This window comes from Fulmarus glacialis, unplaced genomic scaffold, assembly GCF_000690835.1.
Source record: "Fulmarus glacialis isolate BGI_N327 unplaced genomic scaffold, ASM69083v1 scaffold19197, whole genome shotgun sequence".
Taxonomy (NCBI): domain Eukaryota; kingdom Metazoa; phylum Chordata; class Aves; order Procellariiformes; family Procellariidae; genus Fulmarus; species Fulmarus glacialis.
In genome coordinates this window covers 921-28,392 of record NW_009225311.1, presented here as the reverse complement: position 1 = coordinate 28,392, position 27,472 = coordinate 921, and the positions used below count along the sequence as shown (strand labels likewise).

At 40.9% G+C, this 27,472-nt stretch overlaps 1 protein-coding gene across 1 annotated transcript; it reads left to right on the top strand.

The window, feature by feature from the left end:
- Positions 1-27,472, top strand: LOC104080157 (zinc finger protein 638-like). The gene is made up of 20 exons (XM_009582454.1): positions 1-43; positions 528-695; positions 797-868; positions 2,296-2,348; positions 3,066-3,197; positions 3,356-3,484; positions 3,819-3,860; positions 5,647-5,787; positions 6,805-6,930; positions 10,559-10,608; positions 14,838-16,236; positions 16,866-16,931; positions 17,482-17,584; positions 18,197-18,216; positions 19,523-19,776; positions 19,810-20,456; positions 22,599-22,691; positions 23,539-23,657; positions 24,757-24,836; positions 27,025-27,472. Exons 1-20 carry the CDS (start codon positions 1-3, stop codon positions 27,470-27,472), a joined length of 4,185 nt encoding a protein of 1,394 aa, XP_009580749.1.

Here is a 27,472-nt window from a genome sequence, read left to right as displayed (position 1 = left end):
ATGACAGGAGATAGTAAAATCAAGAAAACTTCAAATACTGCGGGTAAGATGAATGAGAACTTTTACTTTTTACTTGGAAAACACAGGCAGGTGCTTTTTCATGCCCCTACTCTCCCATCCTCTTTCCAGAACCGGTATTTATGGTAGTGAGTCCAAGGTTTTTATACCTTTTACTGGGCTTGCCAATGTAAGTAGATTTTTAGGTAGTCAAACACCCTTCTTGCTCCTTGTGACTTGGCAGTGATAATTAGTGCTCTTTGTAGATCTAGAATAGCAAAGAACCAGGGAAGGGAGGTGAGTCTGGGGAAGCAGACCCTTTCACGTGACCACAGGTATACACTTGTTTTGCAAAGCTTTTCCTGCATGTACATTTTCTGTTCATTTGTAACGAGGAGCAGGAATTTATGTGATAGGAGGCCTCCAAATGTCTGGGAGAAAAAAATTATAGTGTAGTATTCTTCTTTTGCAAATCGATTAGTTTAATATATGGAAATGAAGAATGCTTTTTTTCTGCTGTTACCCACCAGCAAAATCTATAGATGAAGACCTTCAGATCTCAGCAGAAGCCGAAATGGAAGTTGGGGAGACTAAGCTGTCGGACCCAAAGAACATTACAGAAGGGATCAGAGTTACAGAACCTGTGAAGACGGTAGAGACTCAATCCAAAGGAGTGACTAATCCTGCACCTCTACTAGGTAATTCTGATACGATAATGTCATTTTTAAGTTACTTTGCTAGTTGTAAGTTACGTGAAGTTTAACATTGTAATGTCTTCTTGAATGTATTTATTTTTTAGAGAGACTTGCACAGATGCCTCAGGTGGCGGTGTTGGACTTGGATAAGTTTAATGAAGCTTTAATTGATCAAGGTAAATTGCAAACTGACAGGGATTTTCTCATTTCTGTCCTAAACCTGTCTGCTATTGTGACCTAAATGAGAATGCTTTTGAGGCCAGGAAATTAAGATGACACAGGATATCAGAAAAGAAAATCTGTTAAAATAGGTTCACTGACTGAGAGATAAAACAATAGTTCATCGTGATGACTGAAGTGGCTAAAACCACCCAAGATTCACCTCTTTCAGCGGACATAATATTTTTAACTAGACATTTTCAGTGACATGAGGACTTTTATTTGCAGCTCATTAGAGCAAAGGATTCAGGCTTTCTGTATGTTCTCTTTACAGCTCCACCACTAATTCTTTTAATCTCAATGCTTTACATTGCCTGCTAGAGCTTGTTCAATTGATGCTATTTTCCCCATATTTTGTAACTAAAATCCAGAAAAACTACATCCACTGCCTTCCCTTCATCCCCTGGGTGGGTGACCTTATCCTAGAAGGATATCCAATTGGTTAAACAGGACTTTCCCTTTGTGAACCCACGTGCCTGATGATTGCATTATTCTTTAAATACCTTTCAATAGTACGCAGTATAATCTTCTCCATAATTTTTCCAGGAACTGAGGTTAGACTCACAGGTCTGTAGTTCCTTGGGTCTTCCCTCACGCCCTTCTTGTAGATTGGAATAACACTGGCTCGCTTCCAGTCAACAGGGACCTCCCCAGACTCCCAAGACGTTTGGTAGATGATCGGGAGGGGTCCTGCCATAACATCCGCAAGCTGCTTCAGAACTCTGGGATGAATCCCATCAGGCCCCATGGACTTGATACAGCTGTATTAGTAACAGACTGATTAATAACAGACTTTGTTTTAAACATAGCGTAAGTGTATATTAATTCTCAGTTACTATGCATATGATAGTAGAGGTACGGCAAGGTTGTAGTTGCTGAACCTGATAGATATAAACATTTGACAGTAAAAGTGATTCTCCTTTACCTGCGCTTGCCTATCCTGTATGATTGCTGTTTTCCTGTTTGCTGCTCTATTTTTCTGAGCCTCTCGGATATCACTGTGGACTTTTCCCAGGAAAAAGAAGAAAAAAGAAAGATTGTGTGGACACAGGCACCTACATAGTCCCAAGTGTGCCCACAAGAAAGTCTTGTGGTTGTGATTATTCAGCTGATAAGGCCTTAATGTCAGCAAAGTGTTTGCATGTTAATTAAGGGATTTTAATTATGTTTTTTATGCCTACTTAAAGCGGTTCTTTCTGGAAGTCTTTTATATAACACTATATGTGTCTCAGCAATGTCATTTGTTGCTGTAAGTTAAATAAAGGAATATTTTATTTTTCACGATGACAGTGGTGATAAAATGTAATGCAAGAAGTTCTTAAAGCTCTGCAGTATTTAAAGAACTCTGTGGAACTACTAAACTACCCCACCCCTTTTTTTTTAGAAGCAACGATAGTGACTACAAAGAGTGAGGAGCCAACAGAACCAGCTAGCAAGGTCAGTCTAAAGGTGCTTGAATCTCTGGAAGTTTTAAGTACAGACTTGGTGCCATTTCCAAGTGTTGGTGTGCTGTCTGAAAACTTCTGATTGAAATCCCCTGCCTGTTAATTTCTTGTGAGAAATAGTGAATAGTTTATTTTCTCCTTGTTGTTTGTGATTTGCTAGACATCTACCATTTCACTCTTTGGCTTTTTATTTTTTCCTCTGAGTTTGTTAGTTACACCAAAGCTTCTTTATGCTCTGACCATCTATATTGCCCTACTGTGAGTGTCTTCTCTTTAGATTTGCACATACAGTCCTGCAGTATTTGATGTGTGGGCATGTCATGGATATAAAGTAGTGACATAATTATAGGAGGTTTTGGTTTGGTTTGAATTTTTGATGATGTAGCATGAGACAACCTAAGGTTTGTGCAGAATTAGCTTAGATGTAGATACATCCACAATTAAGCAGTAATTAAGGTGATTACATGACATAATTAAAGAAAAGGGTTAAAAAAATTGTTTAATATGCTTTGCTACTAAATCCTAAAAAGGCTTAAGTGGTCTTTGGTTTTGACTTAATTACAAGCATTATAACATGCTTTTAAGCAAATGCTTCATTCAGTTTAATGGTGGTTTTACATAGTAAAAATAAATGCTCCCTTCAGTAATATAGCAGCTTTGATTTAGAGTTGAAGAAATATCAGTGATACTTACTTTCATTTGGTTACAGGAACTTGATGATGTATGTGTGGTTCTTATTTCAAACTTGCCTGAGAAAGGATATTCTGTTGAGGAAGTTTCCAACCTAGCAAAGCCATTTGGAGGACTGAGGGATGTGCTAATTTTATCATCTCATAAAAAGGTATTCTAATTGATATTTAGTAATGTTTCTACCTAGAGAAGCAGCAAATGTGTTTTTAACAAATGCAAATGTGATAGTAGAGTGCGGCAAGCACTGATGTGAGATGCTTTTGATAAATTACAATTTAAAAAAAAAAATTGTTTTCTTTATTTTAAAAGGCATATCTTGAAATAAATAGAAAATCTGCAGATTCCATGGTTAAATTTTACACCTGCTTTCCAATGTCACTGGATGGAAATCAGCTCTGCATCAACATGGTACCTCAGTGTAAGACTATAAAAGATGAAGTAAGTAATAGAATATATTGAAATTCTAGGATATGTAATAATATTTCAATACAGAGCAGGAGTTTGTATTTAAGCTGACTTTTATACACTGCCTGTTTTATACATTCTGATGGTGTGTCCTATTGAGGATTGATTCTGTTAAATATCTTTTTGGGTCCTGGTCTTCTCATAAAAGAATAATGTAGATGTCAGAAGTGCTGATGCTGTTGATTTTATTAATAAAGCAGAAACCAAAAAGTTGTTGTGCGTCAGTGACTCCCTGTTAGTTGCTGCTAGTGAAGCTATATTTTACAGTTCAAATCTTATAATGTCTTCTTTTTTTTTTTTTTAAAAGGAAGCAATATTTACTGCTATAATTAAAGATTCTGACCCTAAGGTAAGGTGCTAGCAATTTAACTTTTCCTCCACATGCTATCAAAATACATTACTTTAAATTGGAATTAGTATCCTTCTTACTGAAATATTAGCTAACTGAATTGTTATCTAAGCTTTCTCTTGAATTAAATGTTCATATATGTTTTCATGGGCGAATGAGCAGGGAATAGAATGAGTAAATGTTCACTCAGTTTAGCTCCATGATGCGTGAAGTGCAAGGAATTAAACATTTAATAGGAGTCCTTTGAGACCCTCTCCTTCTGTTACTTTTTTTTCATGTTCTAACAACAAGCTGCTCACCACTATAGCTTGGAGAATATGTAGTGTTTGCCTGTATATAATGCCACCCGTTTTCCCAGCGTGTTTTATAGACAGATACTTTCATTTAACTGTCAAAACTACCTCTGTGCTTTGTTCAGTGTGTCTCCCTTATTATCCCTCCTGTTTCTTCACTGCACACAGTGCAAGCTGGCAGTTGACGTACAAAGGATTTTTTGCAGTTTTAGGTAGGCAGAGGTTAGCTTTTAGGTCTTGCTTCTGTGAAAAACATTTTCAGGATATTCTTGATAGGGGTTCAGTCACTGGGTCTGAATGTGTCTCTGGGCTTAAACAGTTGGCACAATAACTTCACAAGAGTGACTTTAAGAACAGCGGTGTCTGAAGGTAATTGTATTTGTTTAAAAAGCGTATTGCAGAGAGCCCTGCCAACAATAAATCACTTTCCAAGAAACCCCAAGAGGCTTGAGTTTCCAGTTGCAAATGTGTCTGGGGGATATCTGCTTTCTCCTTATGGTCATTGTTTGGCACTAACAGATGCATCTGAGCACTTACTGCCAACACCCCTGCTGCCATACCCTCCTTATGCTTCTGATCTCCTTGTGGTGGAATATTTATTTTCTGCTCCTAGTAAAGTCATGAATAATGGAAGAAAAACATACCAGGCCTGGAGGGGGGTGGAAATCTCTTCCTTGTTGGGAGTGAGTGTTGCGTTTCTAAGAGACACACAGCTTTCAAGTATTTAAAGATAAGACTTGTTTAAGATTTTGGAATTCTACTAGTACCTTTGGACTTTGTGTCCCAGGGCCCTTCCCTTTAATACTGCACAAAATATTTGATGCCAGGGTTCAGTCTATGGTTCTGCTGGCACTACGTGGCTGATGGTGGCTTTCCGTTTGCTGTTAGCCCACTCATACGTTCTGCACCAAAATCCTTCTTGGTGAGAAGACTTACTGGTCTCCTTGATAGCCTGTGGTGGTGGTGGTGATAACTCCATTTGAAAATTGCGAAACACAAGAAATGATTTTGACCAAGGATGTTACTACAAACTGATCAAGTAAACCAAACTCCAACTTAAAAACCAGGATTGGAGTCTTTCACGTAGGTTTCTATTCCTTGACCAATTTATAATCTGACTAGTTAGTGTCTGCTTTTCAAAATACCAAACTTTATTTAAACTTCAGCTATATTTTGCAGTGTTCTCAAAGAGACTTTTACTAGATTAAAAAAAAAAAAAAAAAGATAATTCAAAATAAAACACTCAACTTGATCCTTTTAAGTTTGTTATTCTTCACCGGGAAGTATAGCAGGTTCTTTTGATGTACTGCACAGAAAACTGGAAAATCTGGTGTGAATCTGAAAATGTGAACATTGGATGTGTGTGAATGCTGTTTTTCGGTAAGATCTGAGTGATACAGAAACTTTCTGTGAGACTTTTCTAGCCTAGTTCAGTAGTTGCTAATAAAGTGTGTTACAAAGTTAAAGCAAGTTTTTTCATCACTTTTCTTCAGGTAAATACTGAAACTATACATAATCACTTTGTGCATCTTGGGAACTTGCCAGATGATGGATACAGAGAACTTGAAGCAGTTTGTGTGGGACTTCGATTTGGAAAAGTAGATCATTATGTTGTACTGAAGAATAAAAACAAGGTAAATCTTTTTTTCTTCCTGTGGTGCAAAGTACCATGTTAGGGGAAAAAAAAAAAAAAGAAAAAAAAAAAGTAGTGTTTTCATCTCCCAATACCAAGAATGTTCTGCTAATGAGAGATCAAAGTCTGACTCTCTCCCACTCATCCTGAACAAGAAAATAGTTTGTCTTATTTGTTGGGGACAGTGGGGAAGGAAGAAAAACCAACCAACCAAACCAAACTTTTGGCTGTTACCTAGCCTGAACGATACAAGAACAGTTTGGTAAGCTCTGAAAGTAAAGCTTCCCAAATGGCTGGAAAAATTATTAAACTTTGACAGTAGAGGTGTAAGGGGGGGGGAAATAAGTTCCCATTTTGTAGGAAACTTGGGGAGAAAATTTATTCTGATATGAGAAGTGAAAATGTCAGAATTGCTGAAATTACTTCTTGTTTTGGGACACTTCAAAATGTAGTGACTTGATTTTCAATTTTTTCAATTTTGATATTTTAATTTTTAACGTTGCCGGTTTTGCACTTAACATTGGATTTTTATTTTATGAACTAGATTTAAGTCACTGTATGTACAGGTATATTTTAATGATGAAAATGCAGTTGTGCTCCCATTGTTATGAGTTATTTTAAGTGTCCAGCTGCTAATAAACCATAAAACAGGTGAAGATGTTTTTAAGAAAAAGACAGTATTTTTCTGTAGCCGGAAGGTTGGACACATGTAGGTAGAGAAGCTCCAGGCTCCACTGTTTTGAGATGTAGTTCTTTATTTAGTTCTAAAGATAATTCCAAACAGGAGAAATTTCTTCCTTCAGCCTCTCAGAAAGAAGAGTCCACTGTTCTCCATGTGCAAGAACATAGGATTTAATAAAAAAAAGGTGCTTATAGCTAATTTAAAATGAAGATGTTGAAACCCTTCAGGAATACTAGATATACCATGCTATACCAACTTAATTTATTAAACTTGTTCTGCAATACAGAAATAAGATGAAGTAACAGTTATTTGAAGCTTGTGCTTTTTTTCTTTTAGGCAATTCTGCAGCTGGATAGTCCCAAGTCAGCCAGATCAATGTACAGCTTCCTGAAGCAATATCCGTATAATATGGGTGAGCATACATTGACCTGTACGTTGTCACCCAATGGAGACTCTGCTGAGGTAAGACTTCTTATTTTCAATAATACGTTATTTTTGTGGAATTGAACCACCTTTCCATGAAGAGCAGCTAATGGTGACAATGTCAGTATTTCCTTCACTATTTGCTGTCGTTGTGGATCTGTGCAACAGCTGGGAACTGGATCAACTAGTCTGCATTCTGGGATGTGGCATAGGTGTGGAAGTATGTGTTGCTGTTTGTCTTTCTTTTATATCTTTCTCCATTTTACAAACGTATATAGAATCTCTTTCATCTCCACCGATGAAAGTATTTCTTAATGAAAGATAGAGACAAAGGAGAAAAGGAGGAAAGCAACCATTTAGTACTGGTTAGAAAAGGATTGATAATTGAAATTAGTAGAATTTTTTTTTTTCTTTAGAGTCTTTTTTGATCTAGCTTGATTCTATCTTTAGCAGTTCGTGTGCTTTAGTCCTCTTCAGACTCAGTTGCTATGTCAGTATTGGTCTGTGTGCCCACAGCTGCTTCCATCTTCTCTCTTACACATGAAATTACTTGCAGCATTGAGCAGCTCCCAGTTTACTTCTGGTGATTTGCTGAAGGAAAGCAAGCTGCAGCAGCTGAACACCAGAGAGGAAGGAGCTTAGTGCATGTTGCATTGGCTAGATAAAGAGCATTAAGCAAGAAATGTGAACATTAGCCATATGCTAATAGTGTTCTGGCTTCCAAAGTGGAGAACTTAAATGCAGATGTGGTGTCAAGATTGAGACCAAAATGTGTATAGGGGTTTTTGTTTTGGTTTGGTTTTTTTTTAAGTAATTATCCATGTAAATTCCATTCTTGGAGCTCTCATTCCCTGTGTTTGCTGTTCCTTTTCAGTGGCACGACTTTGGGATACCATTCAAACAAGAGGCTGTACCTGGAGGGGCAGGGCATCTTAGGTTTTTTCCCCTTCACTTTTATTCGTCACAGGAGACAGTTTAACTTCAGGTGCCTAATGATAACAAGGGCATCAGTCCATTACTTCAACAGGGAGGAAAAAAGTCATCCAGACGTGTACTTCTACTTACTGTGCTGACAAAGCTGTCAGTATTATTTGCACTGGGCATCACAATGAATTTCAGCTGTTTTTTAGAGACTAGGTTGTGTACTGATCATTGGCTTGGATCATAGTTTGCTCTCTGTTGTACTGTCAATTTCTTCTGCTTTATTGAAAAACATCCATATTTATGAAATCTGTATGGTGTTTAGGATTCATGTTTTTAAAGACATACTGTGTCAGTAGAGATTTTAAGTGTACATTTTTGGTGGGGGTCTCCTGCAATAGTTGTCGAGTTGCATCTGTGATGGTTTAGGACATATAGCGATACACAACCGTATGTGATTTGGGTTCACAGTTGCTGTGCACGTGCAGAGCCTAACCTGTGTAAAATCAGTTATTTTGCCTTTCTGCTAGTGTAGACCTCTGATGCAGGGTGGGGACCCACTGCAGGTGAAGTGCTGATAGCTAAAATGGGGTGAGCGCGGGTGCGTAGTGTGCTCTTTTCTCTTCTGCTAGATGCAAGAGCCTGGATTAGATGTACCAAGAGTTTTTCTCTCTCTCCTGTTCCCCATTGCAGGGATGATTCTCCTCATTGCTGACTCTTTGTATAGAACAAAATACGCTCTTCTTCCGAGCCACTTTATTTTGTATTTCAGTTCATATAGTGAACTTCAGATCACTTTAAAGAACATAAATTATAATTGTATTTGATGATGTCAGATGCATTTAAGAGTAATATCTTTTATTAGACTAACTTTGTAGCTGAAGAAAATAGCCAAATCTTCAGGCTTATGAGCTTTTTCTCAAGTCTAGAAAATGTAGGTAATAAGGTCCCTTAGCACTGAAAAATAAGCAAAATATCATTCATTACAGTGCTCACGCTAAGGAACGTCTGTCAAGGATGCATTGTGGGAACACTTTGTGATTCAAATCTGCTTTTTATAGCTGTTCCCTATATCTTGTGTAGCAACAGAATAACGTGCCTTTGTCACTATAAATGTTTCATCAGAGCAGAGTTCAATGCCAACAAAGACTGGCATTCACATTCTGTTTTCAAAATAATATTTCTTTCCAGCTGCTCACTTTGGGTGATACAGAGTGCTTGTCTGATTTAGAGAGGTTGGCCAGCCAGATAGCAGTAACTGATGCCAGTGGCATAGTAACAGCAGTAATGTAAGTGATCGCTTAATCACATTATAGTTTTGTTTCTGTAATTTTGCTGATAATGTCTGAATTTAATACTGCTGAAATAACAAAAATATGGGGAAACTGCTGTAACAGTGAAGGAGGATGTGCAGCTGGAATACAGAATCATAGAACATGGCTGCAACTGGTATCATTCCAGTCTTTCTCAGTGCGACTGTCACAGCTTTTGCACAAATGTTGAAATACATCTGTACTTTGGAGATACACTCCTAAGTTTTATTTTTAGCTGAGGTGGAGAGAAAAATGCCTGGTCACACTGATAAGAGGGAAAACTGAGTTTTTCCATCTGTTGTTCTTCATGGCATTTTGAGTCTGTTACCTCTTGTCCATCTTCTCGGTTCTGTTGCCAGAATCTGTATTATATGCCAAGGTACCACAGGAACATTAAGCTTGAAGCTCCATTTGCCACAAGCTATTTTCTCTAGAAGCCTTTCGTTCAGAAGGTCGTCTGAAGGAACAACAAAATTATTTTTAATTCATTATAACACGTTCAAATTACTTTTGGCACTTATCTCTTGAATAAATGCTTTTAGAAAGGGAAAACTGAAGGCTCTGGAATTATGTGCATAAGTAAAAGATTAAAGTGAATTCTGAGTGCACTGAATTTATCTAATGTTCTTCCTAATAGTGATAGTCTTCAAATTAGTTTGTAGAATGCCTTCGGAAAAGAGATAGAGATTTCAACACTGAGTTTTTAAAGGTTTTTTTGGTTGCTTGGACCTACGCTACTAACTGTGTTAGCTGCAGAGCTTGAATGGTTTGTGGTTGTCTTTTTTCCAGAAGACATTATTTCGTTTCACATGTATTCTACAAGTTTATTCTACCTAACAGAAAGCAGAAAGGCGTAGTCATCCTACAAGAAATGCATGCTACATTAGCAGGTTTTAAGCAATAGAAACTGGCCTTGGGTTTTCCGTAGATAATTGCTTAACTTGGAATATAACTTGTCTTTAGAAAAGGTGTGCCATTGTTTTCTGTGTAAGACTTACCTGTCAGGCTAACTGTATTCACCCTGAGCTCTGCAGCCGTTAGCATCCTCGACAGTACAGGAAAGAAGGTGGTGTCTGGGAAGAGACGCGTTGAACATCCCTCTCCTCCAAATATATCACAGACTAAAAGCTAATTCTGCTCAAAAACATGACAGGTCTGAAGATGAGACGAACAAAACAGATAGTGGTGTGCCACATGTTCCGTCTAGCAACCTTTTAGTAAAATCTCTTATACTGCCATGCAGTTTTATTTGTCATCTTATGAAATACATGTTCTGTGGGGAGCAGTTTTAGAACAATTTACTGTCCTGTGGTCTTTGAGGTGATACGTGCCTAAATTTGGGTTCGTGGAGTTATTAATTAGCTGGGCTATGCAAATTCTGTGCTGATGCTTCTGAAAGTCATAGATACTGAACCCTGATTTTTGCCTTTCAGGCTGAAGTTGTGAAAAAAGAAGTGAAGAAAGAGGAACCAAGCAAAGGAAGGTATGCCTTTCAAGTATTTAAGGAAGTTTTTAATTTACCTATATTGTTCATGGAATGCATATCCAAGATTGAGCAGATTGCTGAGCCATCTCTCTAACTAGGCTTGATGAAAAGGCCCGCTGTGAGATCCGTCAACTGTTACCTGATGTTATTTCTTTCAAGCTTTTGTGTGTTCTGTGTGTGCAGGACGTGTAGTGTACTGCTGCGGAGCTGTAATGTTTGTGATTTCTTTGAAATCCGGGGATTTCGAAGAACATGGACAAATGGGGTGAAATCTTGTTTTCTGTGTGGTTTGTTGAGTTGTTATTGTTTTACTAATTACAGCCAGGATTTTACCACAGGTCCTGGAAAGTATGTTTGGAAATACATGTTGGTAAGACAATTTTTTGTTGTATTTAACCTCGAAGTGATTGCTTTATTTCGTCCTACAGCGCTTTCCTCTGTGAGAGCACCTGGCTCTATTGTTTCTGTTTCCAAATGCTAAAAATAAACTGAAACTTCCTTGTTTAACTTATTAACATTAACTTCGCACTGTGGTATAGGTCCCTGAATTGATTTAAAAAAAACGTTTAGATGCTATATTAACATCAGAACCTAGAAATTGGAAATGGTGGTTTTGGTATGTTCCATTTAAAATTATTTTGCAGACACTGCTTGTAGTAAAAATTTTTAATTGTGGAGTAACTATTTGTTGGTTTTAGAGTCTTGATTATGTTTTTTTAATAAATGGATAGATCATTATAAGAGTTCTTGTTAACAAATATGACTTAAAACACCTTCTGTGACTCAAATCCGTATTTCTGGGTAAGTTTTATCATGAAAAAAAACCCCAAAACTATGTAATAATGGTCCTAAACTTCAATTTCAAGTAATGCCATTATACTGTCATGGACTGTTACTTTATTTCCAAAACCTGTTTCTTTCTAAAGTAAAGTTAGGCACTCCTAACTTAATGAAACTTCTACTCAGGCCCTAGTCAATTTTGCAAGCGTTTAGTTTGTAAACTGTTTCTGACTCACACATAGGCAGACGTGCAGGTAACCTTTTTGATTCCAGACTGGTGGGCTTTAGCTAGCGTGGTAATTAATCAACACAAGTGACTCTTACATGAATCCCAGCTACTGCCCAGCATCCTGCTGTGGCTGGTGACCAGACGGGATAACTGTTTTATAATGCTATGCACATTCTCTTTGTCTGAGGCAACTCTCTTCTCCTCGTAAGCTTTTGTGACCTGATCAGTTACTCTTTTGAGTTACCTTTTATAAGCAGCAGAAAATATCTTCAGTATTGTTATATATGGGAAGACCTTGTCACGTGTTTCTGGGCAGGGAAGGAGTAGCAGAACCTGGGGAGCAGAAGGGACTGCCCTCTCAGTTGCCCGGGATGATGAGGTGATCTTGAAAACATTTTTTGTATGCTTCTGGAAGCTGGGGTGTTGTCCAGCCCGAGTAGGTAGTTCGTCTAACCTTGCGGCTGAGGTGACTGACGTGCTTACGTGAACGCCTCTGCTCTTTTCAAGGATGCTAATGCATTTTGTTGGGATTTATTTTCCTCAGCTAAAATAGCTGAAACTTTCCTTGGCCAGGTTAAGAATCAAGGACTATTCTACTGCTCCTTTTAGTCCTGAGCTGACGCGTAGGAAGCAGGTTGTGTCTCCGTTGTGACGCAGCGCCCGCGCTGACCTTTCTAGGACTGAGCTCTCCAAGCCTTTCCCTTGCGAACTCGGGCAGTAATGGCTGCGAATGGCAGCTAATGCAGGGACATGCTATGCAGAAACTGAGCACCAGGTATTGTTGGTTTCACCCTTTATGCTAACTTCTGTGCAGGAAATCTGTCTTGTAGGTCTGCGTGCTATTTCTTTCCCAATGCCCAACAGGTCTTTTAAATATTACTTCAAGCACCTTGATGCTCCATCAGGCTCACTCATCTTTATCTCTGTGCATTACTGCCTCTGGAGAGCTCTCCTTTCACTGCTTCACAGTCCGGTTTGAGTCTATCAGTGTATTCTGGAGACCATCAGGGCTTTGTGGAAGGCACAGAGTGGGTGTTGGCATGAAAGGAGACATAAAGTCCTGAGGGTTCAGAGACTAATACCTCAGTTGAATTGTGTGGAGGATAATACATGTGTGCTACTCGCTGTAAGCTTTGCAGTTAGTGTATGGTTCCAGTTTTCACTGACATTTTTCCATTCCCTGCAAAAAATGTATGAACAGAGGCTGTGGGGTACGGTTTAGCAAGGCATTAGAGCTTGTATTTAAGTTTTATATGCACCACTGACAAACCTGGGCTTTCAGAGCTGCACTTCTGGCCTTGTGCTCTGACTTATCCAGGTAATGTTTTGCTACACAGACATGTGAGACATAAATCTCAGTGGTCTGTAGGATGCTCAAATAGAAGAGAAAATTAACTGAAATGTTTTTTGCTTTTGGAACACGAACAGTGTTTAATTGATGTCAAAAATATCTTCTGTGTTGTGACTGGGTAAACCAATACTGTGGCATGAAAAGCAGATCAGCCCCGACTGCTTAGCCACTCATGGGGCACACTTACCCCAAAACATTTGCAAGTAACAAGTTCAAATTGATGACAAGTCTAAGAAGCCTGTTGGAGATGAGCGGCATGTTGGAATGAGTGAAGTTGCTTTTCTTTCATAAGACTTCAGTTACTGTGAGTTGAGCCGCTCGGGCTCTGAAGGAGATTCCCAGCATTTCGCGGGGCAGCGCTGGGAGCACGCACACTCCATCGCTCCTGCGAGCCCTGCCTGCCAAGCTGCAAAATGCTGCAGGCCTGCTGCTTTGCTAGGGGAGGAGTGCCCTCGTATCGTGCTGCAAGTGTTCATCTGATGTACAGTCATGACGTGTTACATCTATGCCAGTTTTAAACTGGTGTTGCGAAAGATTTTGAAGCAGAATTCATATCCCTTCTTCTCTCTCCTCTCGCATTTTGTAGCAGCGGAGGACAGTGCCCTCAGGCTGGAGGAAACCTTCGAGCTTGGTGTTTTTGTTGTGCTTGCATAGCACAGGTGTTAACTGAGTTTGCCTGTTTTCACACTTCTGTTGACTCCATGTATTGTGTCTTTGTCTTATCTGGCCACTTCAAGACTTAACATTTTTGTCAGCGCTGAGTTCCATTTGACCTATCCTTCCGTTTTCTTGCTGACATCGTGCTGGGAGTATTACCAAAATGGCAGGCTTCTCTGCTCTTTTTTATTTTCATGAAGGTTTACACAAATGTTCACCCTTTATTTATATACATAGGTTCTGAGAAGCCATAGCACAGGCTGCTCCATTGTGCATAACCACTGATTAATTATGCGTGTTTGCTTTTGTGTTTGTTTCGACACTTAGCGAGATTGTCAGCACTGCTATTTCGGCACCTTTCCATCTAGAGATGCACGAGGTGTTGGGATGCTCGTTTTCTCGAGCTTTGTGGGAAGAGAGGCACAGACATCTCTAATTTCAGTGTCTCCCAAGATCATCTCCGGAGGATTCTTTCTTTCAGAGAATAATAATGCACTTCCTATAACTGAAGTTCTCTGAAAAGCGCTACCCTCTGCATTGTCATCTTGGGCTTTATTATCCTGGGAGCTGACAGTGGGATTATACAGTGAAAACAGAGCCTGGCCAAAAGCAGCCTCTGTGCATGTATTGTGTTCCCTGCTATTGTGCGAGGTCAATGCAGTTTAAAACCAAAGCAACGCCTCCCTCCCTCCCCCCAAACCTGGACCAAAAAAAATTAACAAACTTCAGACTCCTAGCTACTGGAAGAGTTCTCTAGGTTGGTGACTGCAGAGTCTGCTGTCTTCAAACATAACAAAACTCTGGTAATTCTTTTATACAGGGAGACTGAAGCTTTATTTTTGCTGTATATATGTATTTTCGCTTTCACAGTCTGCCTTGCATCAGGGGATCTAAATTTTAGGAGTTCGTGCCAGCACCGAGGTCACAGGGCATATCTGTAGTGAGTGCTACCTTGAGGTACTCTGACTACAAGTAATGTAATTCGAAGTGTAAAAGGCTTGTGGTACTGAGGTGGATTACAAAGAAGCATAAAACTAATCAGCTATTCGCCTCGATGTTTTTAACCATTTTAACACTGATAGGGTAGATTTCCAAATGCTAAGCACTAATGCATCAGGAAATCCCCCACCATTGGCATCAAGAGGTTACTGGTTACTGTAGAATTCTCAACATAGTTTGATTTCTTCTGTTTTTTTTAAATGCATTTAGCTCTGGCTTGAAAAAATATCCAGAGGGATCAGGAGTGGTGCAAACAGCAGCTGCTAATCCTCCAGTAGAGCCTAGTGTGGCAAAGAAAGGACCCGTTTCCATCTCTAATGTCAAAGACAAGATGTCAGCAGTACAGATAGAGTCCAATCTTGAAAGAGCAGTAAGGGAGTCTGCTCTGAGACTGGCAGAAACATCTGTGGAGAAAGTGGGCGCTGGAGTTGAAGCTACTGTGGCATCTATCAAATCCGCTGCTAGTGGATCATCTGAAGTGAAGTCAGAAGAGATGCCGCCTTCCAGTGTGGAGAAGGAAGAAGCAGTTAAAGATAACACTGAACCAGAGTTGTTTGAATCTGCTGCTGTATCTGCTTCCAAGAAGGAAATTAAAGAGAAAGATGCAGAGTTGTCTGCTCCTGCCGTTGAACGACCAGAAGAATTGTCCGATGTGGGCAAGGCTGAAGATGTGCCATCAGGTGGTGCTGTGAAGCCGGTAGCAGGGTATACGACAGGGGCTATCCCTGAAGCGGTGCCCCCTGATTCTGATGCAGCCTCAGTGGAGATGGTGTCATCTGTTGTCACACAAACAACGAACAAGTTGGATGCTCCTGAAAAAAATAGTGTTTCTGATGCTGAATATAAAATGTTCATAACTCCAATAACAGAGAAGAAGCCTGTACTTAAAACTGGGGCGGCCATGGAGAAGAAACTGGGTGTAGCTGGAGCAGACAGAGAGATGAAACTAGAAGAGTCTGTGCTCAAAGCTGGAAGAGCTGTGGAGAACCCTGAAAAGCTTTTGGTCAAGACTGGGGCAGAGGCAGAGAAGAAACTTGAAAAATCTGTGACCAAGGTTGGGGCTGCTATGGAAAATGCTGCAAATGCTGTCAGTGAGAACAATGAGGGAAGTTTAATCAAAGCCCATCAAAATAAAGGAACAGGACCAGCAAAAACTGATGAAACCCGCAAAGCAGTTCTGTTAAACTCCTCTCTCTCTGTCAAGGAATCTTCCTCTGTTGGTAAAATGATTTTAAGGGCAGTGGTGTCTCTTCCGGATATATCAAAGTCAAGGGTTCCAGTACGGAGAAATGAGCCTTGCCTCTGTAAAGGAGGGGAGCAGAAAGCTCCCTTGAAGCCTGAGACCCGAGGCCAACCAGCGGTGGAGAAGAAAATCGCATCAAAAGAAGAGGGTCATGCACAACCTGGTAGCAGCCGATCAAGCTTGGGAGATGGCAGCGGCAAATGTAAAGTGAGCAGAAGTTCTGTTGTTGATGGAAAGGGAGGCAATGGGAGGAATTCATCTCAGCAAGAGAAGGACTCGCGAGTGGAATCTAGGGCTAGTTCAAAACAGTCTCAAGAGGGAGAGAGTAGATCATCCAGCATGAAGAAAGACAACAGCAGCAATAAGGTGAGAAGGGCAGGAAGGCTGGTTCAGTGTGCCTGATCAGTAACTAACTCCATGCTTCTCTCAGATGTTGAGTATGGGACCATGAGATTATGTTCCCCTTCCCTTTTCCATAAATCACTCAGCTGGTTTGGGCCAACAGACAAGTTGGAATAGCGAGATGGCGGGCAACCAGTTGCTTTTAGATACAGTGTGTGCAACGCAAGTATGTAACTGGTTTGAAAATGCTACTTGGAAAAAATTGCAGGAAGGTATTTTTGAAGCGAGTCTTTATTGAGTGTTATAACTTTATGTTCTTGGATTAGTTCTGAATGGGAATTAATAAGCTTTCTGTCCTTTTGTGAGCTGATACTTGCTTTGTCAAGTCCTGCACAGACACTGGTTACTGAAAAGAGGCTACTAAGCAAGCTATTACCTGTGACTTGTTGCTAGAGACTGTATGCCTGGACTCTTCCACTGACGGTTGGGCTTAGTTCTGTATTTGCCAAGCATGTGATCAGAAGCAGCAGTCTGGACAACTTAAAAAAGTTCATTAAGGGAAAAAATAGCTGATTTTTAAAATTATTTTTTCTCTTGTGGACAGGTTAGTTGGCTTAACTGATTCCATGTGAACTTTTGTCTTAATTTTGCAGGCTCCTGTTGGTGGCAATACTAAAACTTCAAAAAGTGGCACTAGCAGTAGTGCAAAACAAAAGGAGGTAAGGATGTAACTGTAAATAAACTTAAAGTCAGATTGTCTTGAAAGCGTGTGTGTACTAAGAATCTTTAATTACCTTCCCTAGGGAATTTTTTGTATTACTAGTTGTTACAGACTACGGGCATAAAGCTGTAAAGACAATAATTTGGAAGAGAAAGTTAATTCAGGAAGCGAGTGTTAAGAGGAGGTATTTTTTGGTCTCCGGATATCATTTATTTGAGAAAGAGAGAATCAATTCATTGGATCCCCAGTTGCCTGCACAATATCTTTATTCATCATCAGACTTGTGAGAAGAGGAAGGCAGGCTGAAGTCTTCTAGCTCTTTATAAATGATTTTGTACAACTGTACAACAGGAGGTAGTCAGAACATCTCTATCCATGGTACCTCCTCCATGCAAAGGTATTTCCAGTGGGTTGTTTTGCAAAGCAATGATTACTGTACATTTTTGGTGAGGTGATGGTTTGAAGAAGAGCTTGGGAGCCTGTAGGCTCAACTGCTCAGTCTGCATTTTTACAGGAAGGTTAAAAGAGATACCCTCTCTCTCTCTTAGATAGCTTGGGCTTTGGGGAAGAAAAACAGAAAGAAGGTAATAAAAATCCATATTGATGAGTTTGTAGAAGTAGGGTTACAGCATCAAATCAAAGATCTACCAGGTAAGTAGTGGGTCCCTATGGAAAAGGGATTTCTGAGATAAAGTTGGAGAACTGAATGCTTTTATAAATCTTTATCCACATAAACTTACTGCATCACCAGCACAGTGTGTTTGTGAGGTTGATGGTGATAGAGAACGCTTTCGTTTATGATGTTCCAGATGTGTTTGTTAATCCCCAAGAGGAAATTCTGCACCTCTTGAAAAAGGTTTTGTAATGTCTATTACTTCTTACACCTTTATTCTTCACTGTTACACAGCTGATGAGAACCAAGATCTGTGTTCTCCTTTTCATGGAGAAAGAACACAGTAACGTTTGATTTCAGTTGAAATCTTTCTTTCTTTTTCTTCACTGTGCCCACCTTGCATTAAGTATTCCTCAAGTCTCTGCATCAGAATGTAGGTGGAGGCACACATTATTCCTAGTATTTGTTAGCTTTTTAAAAAAGAAAGGGAAGAAAAGGCATGTAGCCTTTGAATTTCAGATTCATTTTTCTGCTGGAGGATTGTTTTTAGTATTTCTTAGCTGCAGTCTTGCTCTGTACAGAGGAAAGTTCATCTTGCCTTGGCCTTAAGTTCTGCTTTGACAAGGGTTTTTTCACTCTTCTTGTGTTAGATACCGACCAGTATTTGATGGTAGGATGGAATATTTTGCAAAAATAAAAAAAATTCAAAATTGTTCATTGAAGAAATTGAATACATAATTTGGGGTGCAATGGGTATTTGGATGTGTTTTAATGTCTAAAATTAATTTATTAATTGACTTAAGTACCCATCTTATCCACCTTATGCTACCATCCTGATTATAAAAGCGTACCTATTTTACAGTGAACAAAGTATAATGCTCTGTTCCAAAAACATGACTGCTGTCTATTCAAATAACCTAAAAGTAATTTGAGTTAATTCACTCTTTTATTAAATTCAACATTTATCCATACATCCTCCTCCAGATCTTCTCAGCTACATATGGCATTAAATTGCTGCTAATTCTTTCCAGTGGTCCTAGAACAAATTGTGTGAGCCCTGATGGAAGCTGGCATGGTCAAACTGTGCAATAAGAGGAGTTTTAGATGCAAGACATGCTCCAGTAAGAGCATGCTACTGACTGAGGAGAATTAGAAAGGGTCAGGCTCTGTCATCTTGAACATAAAAATACTATAAGGCATTTTCTGGAAGGCTGGATCTTGCCCCCTGGTCCCTAAGGAAAGGTGGCTGGCACAGGAGGAGCAGCAAGTCTGCCAGAGCGTCTGTGGGGCTAGTCAGACCTTAACAGAAAGGAGAAAATTATCTTCTTGTACGTGTTGGTTGTAGAGAAACAGGGGGAGGTTCCAGTACTGGGAGCCCTTTCCTGGGCTGGAACCTAGGGCCATCGGAGAACCTCTCTGAAACCGAGATGTTTGTTAGGAGATTGAAACCAAAGAGGCAAGATAAAACAGTGAGTAGTCATCAGGACACAGAATGACTGGATCGAAACATCTAATGTAGTCTCCTGTTTGCAGCAGCGGCCAACAGCATACGCTTAGGGAAGAGAATGAGGTATGACACAAGATAATAGTGTTTTTGAAGGATAATCTGGAGGTATTCAGATTTTCACTAGTCTTCCTGCAAGTGAGTGCAAAAATATACATAAGTATTCAGGGCATTGGCCTAGTTCTTCTAATAGATACAGATTTTGTCTATTCATCCGCTGTGTTTCAAAAATGCTTTCGGTTTCTGAATTGAATCTGCTTACTTAACACAAATGCTGATAATGAAAACTCTTCCATATGAGACTGAAGGCCTGAAAATTGTTTTCTACCCTTAAGGCAAGTTGCATTTTTTTTTTCCCCTTCAGCCATGTTCAGTGTGTAGATATTTTTCATTGGGCACCCTGTGGATGGAGGTGCTTGTGTCACTGGGTGAATGTTAAACTTTGTTATGTTCACATTTTTACACTTCCTAGGAAGAAGAGCTGTTTCCATTTAACCTGGATGAATTTGTTACTGTGGATGAGGTTGTAGAGGAAATCGAGTCTCCCGTTCAAACACGGCGAAATCCACTGAGGGGAAAGAGAAAAGATGGTGCTAAAACCAACTCCTCTTCTGAGCCTAGCTCTAAGAGAAGGAAAGGGAAAAGCTCCATAGCGCACGTTGCTGAAAGCGAACTCTCTTTTGTCACTCTGGATGAAATCGGTGAGGAGGAGGATGTGACTGCACAGCTAATGGGAGTTGCTAATTTAGAAGCGCTCAGTGACCCGCAGGGTCTGGTTGTAGTGGATGAAGTGGTGGAAGAGGAAGAACTTATGTCAGAAGCAGTAAAGGATCCACAGTCGCTTGTTACTTTGGATGAGATATCCGAACAGGAGGACCTTAGTTCTCATAAAGACATCCCTAGGTCAGTTTTTGAGGAGCAGGATCTGAAAGCTGAACCCTTGGTAACTGTAGACGAAATCGGCGAAGTAGAAGAGCTGCCTCTGAACGAGCCTGCAGACTTGAATATTGAGGATGTGCTGAAGCAGAAGGAGGATGATAAAGCGACTGCTGAGGATACTGGAGACTGTGCTTCCTCCCAGGTGCCTGATGATCCCAGTGCTTTAGTGACGGTAGATGAAATACAAGAGGACAATGAAGATAACCCTCTAGTAACTTTGGATGAAGTTAACGAAGATGAAGATGATTTTCTGGATGATTTTGATTGTCTAAAAGAGGAACTGAACTTTGTTACAGTAGATGAAGTTGGAGAGGAGGATGAGGAAGAAGAAAATACTTTCCCAGGGAAAAATCTGAATGAGGAGGATGATGATGAAGATATTGTTGCTGTTGCAGGACCAGAAGAAATGGAAATTCTAGGAGATATGAGTCCAGAAGAAGAAATTACTGTAATCTCAAAGTCAAAAGGTGAGGAACCTTTCATAGTTTCTGGAGGGGGAAATAGAAAATAAGATGCTTGTAATCAGTGCCATGCATAAAGAGATCCTTTTAGCAAATAGAGGAAACTGAAAAACCCCAAATCTTTGACAAAGTTAATGAAAGAGATGCTGGGGTAAAATGGGAGACTGAGCGTGAACAACGGCCTGAAGGTAGGTTATTTTATTAATGCATTTTACAATGCATCTTTCTTTTGATGTAAAATTAAGCTGCATATTGATTTGAAGTTTTCATTTGGTGTTTATGATGGCTAAAAGTGGGGAAAATACCGCTTTTAATGCAAGGCCTGGTAAACTACCCAACACAGATGATTTATAGCCTGTAATTACAGGGCCAAACTTCATTATGGTGAGTCAAGTGAAATAGACACACAGATACAAAGATGTAACAGCTTCCAAGCTGGATCTAGAGGGAAAAATGTAGAAGAACATCTGTAGCATGGAATTAGTGAAGGGTTAAGACAGGCTAACGCAGAGCCAAGTAGGGAGACTATATATAACCAACACACAAGAAGAGTTTTGGACAAAGCGTAGGTGAAGGCTCTGTGTGATGCAGTCCACTAGTCTCAAGTTTTCTTTCAGTCTCTGCTGATGTAGCTGAGCACTGACGCAGCACCTTTTGTTGTAGTGTTTTGGAAAAGCTTTTCTCTCATCTCACACTCATCGTGGAGCAGAGGCAACCTGAGTAGTGCAGATCTGGAGGAGCTGCAGAAGCAGCAGATACCTTGCCTAAGACAGAGTATTTAAACTTCAGTTTCTATAAACATTAGGAAGGGGATTAGTTGTGACTCTATACACACCCAAAAATATTTAAATGTTATATATTGTTTTAATCTTGTTAATGTTGTAGAACAGAAGCTTCCCCATGATTAACAAAAGCATTTACTGAAAATGCAAAATATTTTCTATGTTCTGTTAGCAAGTTAGCTGTAAAAAGACCTCTTAAGATATCCAAGCCCTTGAGTTGATTTCTAATCTAACTGGTAGTGACAAATTATAATAAATGTATTTGATAGACAGTAAATAAGTGATTTTAGTTCCTCTCTGTATAGTAAAAACCTCAGGCAAAAGAAGTAGGCTTAGGAAAGGACTAGTTCCTCCTGAGTTTGAGAAGTGGAACAAGAAAACTGAGAAGGAGAGGTTAAAGCAAGTAAAACCGTATTACTCCAGTCTTAAAATCTGATTCCAGCAGCAAACTAGGAAACAGTTTATTGATTACCTCAGGCCAACAGTTCAAAGGATGACGGTCTAACTGCCAGCTCGCGAAGAGCCACGTGGCAAATCTGAAACTTCGTGTGTTCATGGTGCGGTGAGATACTCACAATCTGCTCAAACGTCTAGGGGATGCAAGAGCGATGCCGTCTGTTGCGTTCCTTTGACAGCTTCCTGGTTTTTGTTATTAAGGGAAAGGATCTATTGCGTTAGCCTTGTTTAGGACATGCTGGTATCTAGATTATTTGAACATAGAATTAGAAAGAAAACAGGTATTTTTGATGTGTGACTCTTCACCTGCCAGTTGGACTGCTTTGATAGTCTAAAAACCAAACACCTTGTTTATCTTGTAATAGAAGAGACTCTGTCAAACTCCTTGTCTCCAGAAAAATCTTAAAATACTGATTTTGATCTTTCCTTAGAGCTGGTTAATCCAATAACATATTCCGTAGGCTTTGGCTGGTTCTGTAATGAAGCTGAAATACTGCTGTTAGATCTCGAGCTAGATCAGTTCAAGAAAGCTTGGTAGCTTGTATTATAAAGAAGTTGAGTTTTTTGTGATCATAATCACAACGTTGGTTTGAAGCTGCTGATAAGAGCTGTAGAGGAAGGCAGCGGAGAGCAGCGGTGTCCTTCCGTGACGAGTGCCATGTAGTCAAGAGCACTTTTGGAGTCATTTCACCGCGGCACCAGGGCTGGATTTGGAAGTCTTGCCCGCGGGATTGATGTCAGGAGTTCCTGAGAAATGCTCTATGGAAAGACCAAACCGGATAGTGTAGAAAACAGCAAGGACCATACAGATGGTGTTTTTGTTTCAAGCAGTCACGAGCCATTACAGCTAGATACAGAAAACCTTTAAATGAGCGGGTACCTTTGTTTAACGTGCATTTATGGCCTCCAGTAGATCAGCTGGGATCAGGCGATAAAGAACCAGAGTCTAAGCGGAGGAAAATGGCTTCTTCAGATGCATCGAAGACGCAGAGTACTGCAAAAGGTAAAGACAAAAAAGCCTACCCCAAGTGCTCTGTACTTTTCTTGCTGGAAGACATCTTTCTTGCCCGTTTGAAAATGCCTCCTTTGCGTCATTACCACATTTAACTTGGAAGTCATGGCCCGTAATTTGTGTTTTTATCTTGGCTCCTACAAATGCATGTTTAACAAGTTTCTGCTGTTGGCTTAATAGCAGCAGCAAAGTTGAAAGTTCTTTTTTTCCAAAATTTTAGTTTACAAATATAGGCTAATTTACTTATAATTAGCACAGTGCAGTGTAATATCTACCTACTGTTGTAATCCTGTTAGGAGTTTTATTACCAACTTTCTCTCAATGTATAGAAATGAGGGAACGGCTTACATGGTTTTAAAAATGTGTGCGTGTATATATTCCAAGATCCTCATCTAAAATACTTTCATATAAAACTACTGATAACACTTGCACTGTAAAAGAAGTTCCTAGGAAAATACGGATCCTTGCCTGATGGCTTGTGTAACAATCTCTGTGATAGAAAATGCTTGCGTAACATACTGCAGGACAGAGGTTAAACTTGGCAAATGAGTTGTATATAAAATACTTTAAGGCCAAAAGACGCTGAGGTAGTTGCAGTGAGCTTCGGATCCAGAAGGTCAGTCATCCTATTCACAGAAAAGTATGCGTTGTTCTCTGTTTATTGGAAGTAGGGTGGGTGACCAGCTTGGATTAGAAGCCTAATTTTTTGAACACTGAACAAATGTAACTAATTTCCTTCCAGTAATAACAAATTCTACAGATTTGGCGAAAGGAATCTGATTTTTAATTTTTTTTTAAAGCTGTGTTTTGTTCATGTTAATGTGTGCTGTCTCTTCAGATTTGGATTACCTAGTTCCAAAGGCAGGCTTTTTCTGTCAGATCTGCTCGCTGTTCTACGCAGATGAAATGTCTGTGAAAAACCACTGCAAGACACCACTTCATCAGCAAAACATGGAGGTAATGCTGAAGCTTCTTAAAACACACAGGGGTGAAAAGAATATCGTTCTAAAAATGTTTGCTTTAACGAGTGCTAATAGTTTCCTCGTGGCATAGGGAGCTCATGTTAATACTTCAAGGGGTTTTAGTTTTAAACTCGGACAGATAGTGTTAAATTATGCGAGCTCGTTGCCTACGTAAAGCCTTCCTTACCTAGGAAGGCGTGGGAATAGCTATTGTCTTCCTTTCATTTTTAAGAAGTGATTTTTAAAAACTATGCAGTGATGTGTCCGAAGGCATGAAGGCACGGTTTTGTCAGATTTCCTGATTTGCCGAAGCTGCAGACTGGCTAAAATATCTCGCAGATACAAAATGACCAAAAGGTCAGTTTGGCAGCCAGAGGGGTCACCCCCCCGCCCCCCCCACCCCCCCAGCAGTACCCCTTGCCCAGTGCACCCGGCCGGCAGGGACCCAGCATCTACCGGCTGGGGGAAGAGGCAGCCCCGTCCCCTGCTGATGTGAGGGGTAGAAAACTGGGAAGATACCTATCGACATAGACTTTTGTGAGGTGGGCGTAATGAATACACAGCCTGTGGTGAATATTGAATTACTATTTTAGATTTCATGACCAGTCACAGGTCGCTGTCATCATGTGAACTCCTGATACTTAGTATTTTGCCATGTGCCCTGTAAAAATTCCACTCGGGAGCTTCACCACTTGGTGACTCTGTGTGTGTGTCAGTTTGTGAGCAAAACTTCTGAGTGTTTTTTGGTACAGATCACACATTACCAGTATAAGGAGTAGGTTGACTTTTGGCCAATGCGTTTATGAAACCTGCACTGTTTTTAGAGCATGATCTTGTCGTGGGCTGAGGAATAACATAGCGGTATCTTTTCACTGGCTACCCTTATTTCTACAGAAATTCACTGTGTGTGTGTCAGTTTGTGAGCAAAACTTCTGAGTGTTTTTTGGTACAGATCACACATTACCAGTATAAGGAGTAGGTTGACTTTTGGCCAATGCGTTTATGAAACCTGCACTGTTTTTAGAGCATGATCTTGTCGTGGGCTGAGGAATAACATAGCGGTATCTTTTCACTGGCTACCCTTATTTCTACAGAAATTCATGGCCAAGCAGAAGGGGGAGCATAACGATGGGGGAGAGCGTCAAGGTGATCGGAGGAAAGAAGAATTCTTTCAGTGAACTAAACTTAGGGTCCAGTCAATTTTGTGTATTTTGTTATGATTTAATTTGTAATTTTGTTTCAGAACAAGCATTCACGTTGTATAAATTTGAGCTCAGTATAGAGACTAAAAGAAAAACGTATGGTGGCTTTGATTTGTATATCAAATCATCTGCCTTGGAAGAGACTTCTTTTACAAGTGTCGACATGAAATAAATGTTCTTACTGTATAGTTACCACCAGCGGATTGTGTTTGTTGTGATTTATTGTGTTTTGTTAACTCTGGTTCACAAAAGAGACTAGGAGGGGATTCATTGCAGAGATCTCTCTCTGATGCCGCTTTACAGAGCTCTCAGCAGGTGAAATTTCACATGCTACATATGCTCCATGCTGCCCCGAAGCAGTGACCCTCATGGTAAAGATTGCGGTGATCCTGTGGATTATTATGCTCCTTTTTCCTGTGGCCTCTGCAGTCCCCTGGTAGTCTCAGGAAGATAACGCCGGGGCCATTAAGGGGAGCAAAGCCTATCCCAGCTCTGCGTTAGCGTGCCTGTAGTTACCGCGGTCAGCCAGGGAGGTCACTGTCCCTTGCTGTTTCACCTTGGTGACCGAGGAGGCTTGTTTATTTTGGGTTGTTTTTGCCTAGTTTGTTCCAGTCTGTAGGTCAGAGCCTGTGGAGCACTCAGCAGCGTGGCTGAACTTCATAATCTGCTCTTGAACGTTGCTCACTGCTAAGTCTGGGTCTCTGCCTGGCGTGCTCTTAACAGTGGGTCGCAGTCTGGATCATGATTGACTTTGCTTTGAGCTTTCATTTTTCGCCTAGCCACTTGAAATTTATTTACAAGACTGTTTTTTAAAATCCACCGTTGTCTCTGCCACTCCTTCAAACTTTGGGTAATTGACTTTGGCTGAATTATTGTCCTAGAGGAGGAGTAAAGAAGTGTTCCTACATGTCTGAGGAAAATGAGAGACTCTGTGGTTCTACCTGGTGGGGATATTACAAGTCATACCTGTGCCATAGCTGCCACAAAAATCCTTGTGTCTTCAGGCCACTGACAAGTAAAGCACCAAAATAAACCGAACTTACGGTTTAGCAAGGGAAGTACCTGCATGTAGCTGTTGTGAAACATGTTCCTTCATGGGAGATGATCCCATGAAGTCCCTCAGACTTGTGGGACCTTGCTTCTTCAAGAGCAACGCATATGCAGAAAGAGGTACTTGTATTTCATGTACTGAAGTTGTCGAATGATGCTGAGCTGGTAAACGTCTTTAAATAGCTGTCCGCCTGAAGTCCATGCTGTGTATGTGCAAAGCGGACAGAACCTGCTCTGAAGGCTCCGAAAGGAAGGCTTTGCTTTGGGCTGTTCGTGTGGGTGACGGAGCAGTTTTGCTGTCTGACAGGCAGGTTACTCGGGAAGTCACGAACAGAACTTCAGAAACTGCAGATTATTTTTGGTTGGGCTTTTTTTTTCTTCTCTATTTTTGCTTCAGTCCCTCGTGAAGAACGCTGCTGTGGGCGAACTTGCTGCCCATGTGTGCTGGTGAGTCATTGCGCTGGCCTGTCCCGGCGGGGTTGGACAAATGAAAAGAGAAGTGTCTCAAAAATGCGCTGGAGGGATTTGGAGCGGCAAATACTTGGCGAGTCAGGGAGCATGATTCCAGGGAAGAATGTGCGTGTGTGTGAGCGCACATGCGCATCCATCTCCCTCTTCTCTCTCCACTGACTGCTGGGAGGAGCCGTCCCCTGCTCCAGAGTGGTGAGCAGTACAGATGAGGTTGGTGCGATGCTATTTAACTGCTTAATTACTCTCACTCAATTATCCATTTACTATTGGGTTAGTAGCAATTCGTACAGAAGAGAATTTAAAAATCCTGTCTGAAATAATTGGGTACAAACTGGAATTTAGTGTGAAGAGCCTGCAGGGAGGTGCAGAAAGCATCTGCAAGAGCCGCAGCTGGGAGAGTCCGGAGGCTCCGCAGGGAGCTGCCGGCAGCATCCTCCGCTCCCCGGCAGAGCTCGGCAGCTTTGCGCTGTTTTTTCCCAGCCTCGCCAGCGCGCGGGACGTGGCTTTCTGTCCTCGTTAGTCCTGTCTCCTTTACAATGAAGCTTTATGTGTTTGCGCTTCTGAGTTTCTGAAGTCCCTCTCTGCAGTCAGGAAGGCGATTTCTTGCCCTGGTTTCTCTTTGTTGCTTTATCTGTGCAGAGGACAAGAAAACAACGTTGTTCTTCGTTCCTGCTTCTGCCGCGTGAGCTTCAGTCCAAATTTGCCTTTGCTGAGCGTACGGAGGGCCAAGGAGGAGACGAGCACCCCGTGCCCTGGGGACCCCCGTGCCGGTCTGTTTGGGTCCTCTGCCTTGCCTGCCGGCGGGTCGGGCTGCGACGGCCCGGTGCTCCGCTCCCGCTCACCGGCAGCTTTAAAAGAAACAGCTTTTCCTAGAGAGATGCTGAGAAATCATCCGAGGTGTGAGCAGCTCAGCTATTCTAAAGGCTGCTCCAAGGGCGAGGCATTGGCAAACGAGGACGACAATTTGGCTTTTAATGGGATCGCTCACGGCTCTGCCCTGAGCGGCCTCCCCAGGGACACCCCATCGGCAGGAGTTTGGGGCGGCTGCGTGGGCGAGGACGGTGGCCTGGGGGCTTCCTCTGGCTGA

Coding starts and splice junctions, on each gene's coding strand:
- LOC104080157 (XM_009582454.1), top strand. CDS start 1: ATGACAGGAGATAGTAAAATCAAGAAAACTTCAAATACTGCGG. Junction 696..796: donor TAATCCTGCACCTCTACTAG/GTAATTCTGATA, acceptor TTTATTTTTTAG/AGAGACTTGCACAGATGCCT. Junction 3,485..3,818: donor GTAAGACTATAAAAGATGAA/GTAAGTAATAGA, acceptor TTTTTTTAAAAG/GAAGCAATATTTACTGCTAT.